Source organism: Otolemur garnettii, unplaced genomic scaffold, assembly GCF_000181295.1.
Source record: "Otolemur garnettii isolate 467f Iridium unplaced genomic scaffold, OtoGar3 scaffold00001, whole genome shotgun sequence".
NCBI lineage: Eukaryota > Metazoa > Chordata > Mammalia > Primates > Galagidae > Otolemur > Otolemur garnettii.
The window spans coordinates 31,325,518-31,329,262 of NW_003852396.1; the positions used below are offsets into that span (position 1 = coordinate 31,325,518).

Sequence of the window (3,745 nt, forward strand, 5' to 3'; positions counted from 1 at the left end):
GTGATCATGAAACACAGTTGTGATATAGTAAAAGACATCTTCCTAATAGAAATTTGGTCACCATTTTTCTCTCTATACACATACTAATTTAATGTTCATACTTGTCTTTTCATAAATATTGTGTTACAATTCTAGTATAAATTTGGAAATATGAATTAGAATACAGAAAGACAGAAGAAAGTGGGACAGTAAGGCTGTTATAATATTCAGGGAAAGGATGACTCAGCTAGATTAGTTTTACTGGGATATGAAGAGTGGGGAGAGTCTAAAGACAAGATTTGAAGAATATGTTAAAAAGTGAAAAGATATACAATGTGCTTTTTTCCCCCCCTAGGTATTTCATGGATAACAGAAAAGGAAGGGAGGCACTAACCAACGAATACTGGATGGTAAGATTTTGGGGAAGAGCAGAGGAATTAGTTTGTGATTTGGCAGTATAGTGAATGTATAATGCAGATCTGTGTGAGGTGCTTGGTAGACAAATGGAGATGGAGTCTTGTTCTGAGGAGAGAACTTAAGGCAGAGAAGCTGTAGCTAAACGTGCTAAGTGAGGTTGTGAAATCAGATGAGCTCACACACTACACTCAGTTCCTTGATATACCATGTCTTAACCCTGGGGTTCTGGAAGCTCATGCTTCTGTCTGACTCTTCAGGTGATGCCTGTCAGTCTGCCTCTGCCTTCTGCCCTGCCCCCAGCCGGGACAACGTCAAGTACTTAGCCCTATCTTATCAGCTTTTATAGTAAGGTGGCTGAAGAAGAGATATTTAAGAGGAAAGTGTCTTCTAAGTGAGTCCACAACCATAGGACTGTTTTGAAGGTAGGGTCAGAATAGGCAAGTTTAAGCTGCCAGTGAGGTGGAGGTTGGAAGATTAATATGGAATGCATCTGGTAAACTGTCATCTTGTTTATCAAACTTAGACTTGAATTCTAGAATACTTCCTTTAAGCCAATTCATCTTCACAAGAGAGAGCTTTGTCACCATTGAGTACAACTTATTTTGGGCCCCAAAGGCATTTCTAGAAAAGGAGTATAGAAAATCTTTCATGACAGCACTTGAGGAATTAGCAACCAGCCTCCTAAAAGGACGGTTTTGAAAACACATCATCTGTTTGAATGTGCTCTCTGTAGTATTTGTTAACAGATCTGTTAGACTGGAAGACTTACCTCTAAGAATACACAGAAATGGAGTTCAAATTTCTTATTCCTAATATCATTTTAAATTTCTACAGAAAATCATTCTCCTTTCTTTGGTATTTAATCTGATAAGACACTTTTCTAAGTTTAACTTAAGTGATAAAAAGAGGTTGTTTAGGCCAAAGGGAAGGTGGTTGCTGAGTGGCTAAAGAAATAGCTGCAAACAATAAGCAGAGATCAACTCAGGAGATTTATTCAGTACCAGAGAAAGTCAAACTAGCCAGGAAATGGAGGGGGATGGAGCTCCTAAGAGGAATGGGGTTTGTTTTATGGCCTAAGAAAGTATTATGGGGCAGCTCTTTCTTCCTGGCTGACACTTAGTAGGGACTTTGCAAGAAATGATCAAATGAATACATGTCTCTTACTCCTAGGGTGGACAACTGCCTCCTGGAATCACTATGTCCTCTTGCAACACCAGCACCTCTGGTCACTCTACCTTCCTGCTCACTGGATTCCCAGGCTTGGAAGCCTCTCATCATTGGGTTTCCATCCCCATCAACCTCATCTGTGTGGTTTCCACCCTGGGTAACAGTATCATCCTCTTCTTGATCCGCACAGATCCAGCCTTACACGAGCCCATGTACATCTTCCTGTCCATGTTGGCAGCCTCTGATCTGGGGCTCTGTGCCTCCACCTTCCCCACTATGGTGCGGCTTTTCTGGCTTGGAGCTCGTGAAGTGCCCTTTGATCTCTGTGCAGCACAGATGTTCTTCATCCATGCTTTCACCTATGTGGAATCGGGTGTATTGCTGGCCATGGCCTTTGACCGCTTTATTGCCATTCGGGACCCTCTGCACTATGCCACAATCCTTACCCACTCAGCCATGACCAAAGTGGGAACTGCCATTCTAGTAAGGGCTGTCCTGCTTAACCTCCCGGCGCCCATCCTCCTGTGGCGTCTGCTCTTTCCCCAGATCAGTGTGCTCTCTCACTGCTACTGCCTGCACTGTGACCTTGTGGGGTTGGCCTGCTCAGATACACAGATCAACAGCTTGGTTGGCCTCATCTCCATCCTCCTCTCACTGTGCCTTGACTCCTCCCTCATCATGCTTTCCTATGCCCTGATCTTGCGGACTGTGCTGGGTATTGCATCACCTGGGGAACGGCTCAAGGCACTCAACACCTGTGTCTCCCACCTCTGCATTGTTCTCATCTTTTATTTGCCCAAACTGGGGCTGTCTGTGTTGCACCGAGTAGAGAAGCACAGCTACCCTGCTCTGGCAGTGCTCATGGCCAACCTGCACTTCCTGGTCCCACCCTTCATGAACCCCATTGTGTACTGTATCAAGTCTAGGCAGATCCGTCAGGGGATCCTGAAGCGCTTCCAAGAAAAGAGGGTTGATGTTTCCTAGAACAGCAGAAGGACTCAGTGGCACATGACCCCAGTGGGTCACCGTGGGCCCTGGGGTGGGGGAAGAGGAGTGGTAGAGAGTTAATTTGAGGTTTTAGAACAATTCATCTCTTACTATAGTTTTTAGAGATGGAGAGCTTTGTAAAGCTTATCAAAATATCACCTTGATAATCATTTCATTGTTCTATTTTATTGAGTTGAACTATCTCAGACTCATGTATACTGGGATATCTCCTTAGTGAGGGGACTTAACCACATTGAGAGTATTTTAATCCATATTTATTTGTAGAGGTATCTCTCTCTTTTTTTCCACTGAATTTTTCTTTCCCATTTGATTTATAAGCCTAAGACAGAGTTGTACTAAACTATGCTAACCTTAATACTGGCCACCTTATCCAAAATTTAATATTGACCATCTTATATACCAATAAGAAGAAAAGGGAGGTGGGTGGTGGGGAAACACATGACAACACTGTGCATACCAATATTTGCAGTTATTTGCAGCTTAGAGAGTGGTAGTTTCCTTTTGGTCTCTTCCGGTGTTTCTCTGTTTTGAGCTTGAGAGAAGTCTGGCATTGCCAAGCCTAGGGAAGCTGCTCACTTCTGTACTATACATAATTCCAGATACCAAGGTATATCCCGGAATAATTGAACAATGTTCTGAATCTGTGATACTCTCAAGCTTAGTGGGGCCCTTGGTGACTGGGGAAGGAGTGACTGATACACCTTGCATGTTTTTAGATCAGGTAATAAATTTATACCCACCCTTAAGCTGGACCTGGTTACTAGAAATCAATGAATTGAGTAAGGATGATCACAGACAAGAGGAGGAGGAGAAGAAGGTGGCTTATAGAAACCAGGGTGCAAGTCTTGCACCCAACAAGCAACCATGTTATTTAGACCCTCTCTGGGGGTCACCCGAGTAACAAGAAGGTTCTGAATGGGGATATACCACATCCATCTCACTGAGGGCCCCAAGTTCTTCAAAGCCAAGTCTTCCCAAGGAGGTTAATCTATATTGCTCATGGATTGGCCATGGAGCAAATGATTTCCTAATAGCTCTCTATAATGGAAGGGGCTGTTTTGACCTTTAAAAAGAAAGAAAAAGAAAGTCTATAGTGATTAATCCCATGAGCAATTTCTGTAAATTCACTCAGAATGATGTGAAGTTATAATAAATGCAAAATTATTTATGTTGT

General features: G+C 42.9%; 1 protein-coding gene across 1 annotated transcript; it reads left to right on the plus strand.

Annotated features, from left to right (window-relative positions):
* Nucleotides 1-1,593: 1,593 nt before the first annotated feature.
* On the plus strand, nt 1,594-2,547 carry LOC100953282 (olfactory receptor 51G2-like). The gene has a single exon (XM_003780953.1). It carries the CDS (start codon nt 1,594-1,596, stop codon nt 2,545-2,547), a length of 954 nt encoding a protein of 317 aa, XP_003781001.1.
* Nucleotides 2,548-3,745: the final 1,198 nt, after the last annotated feature.

What these genes read in the sequence shown, in the direction of transcription:
- LOC100953282 (XM_003780953.1), top strand. Translation starts at nt 1,594, where the DNA reads ATGTCCTCTTGCAACACCAGCACCTCTGGTCACTCTACCTTCCTGCTC.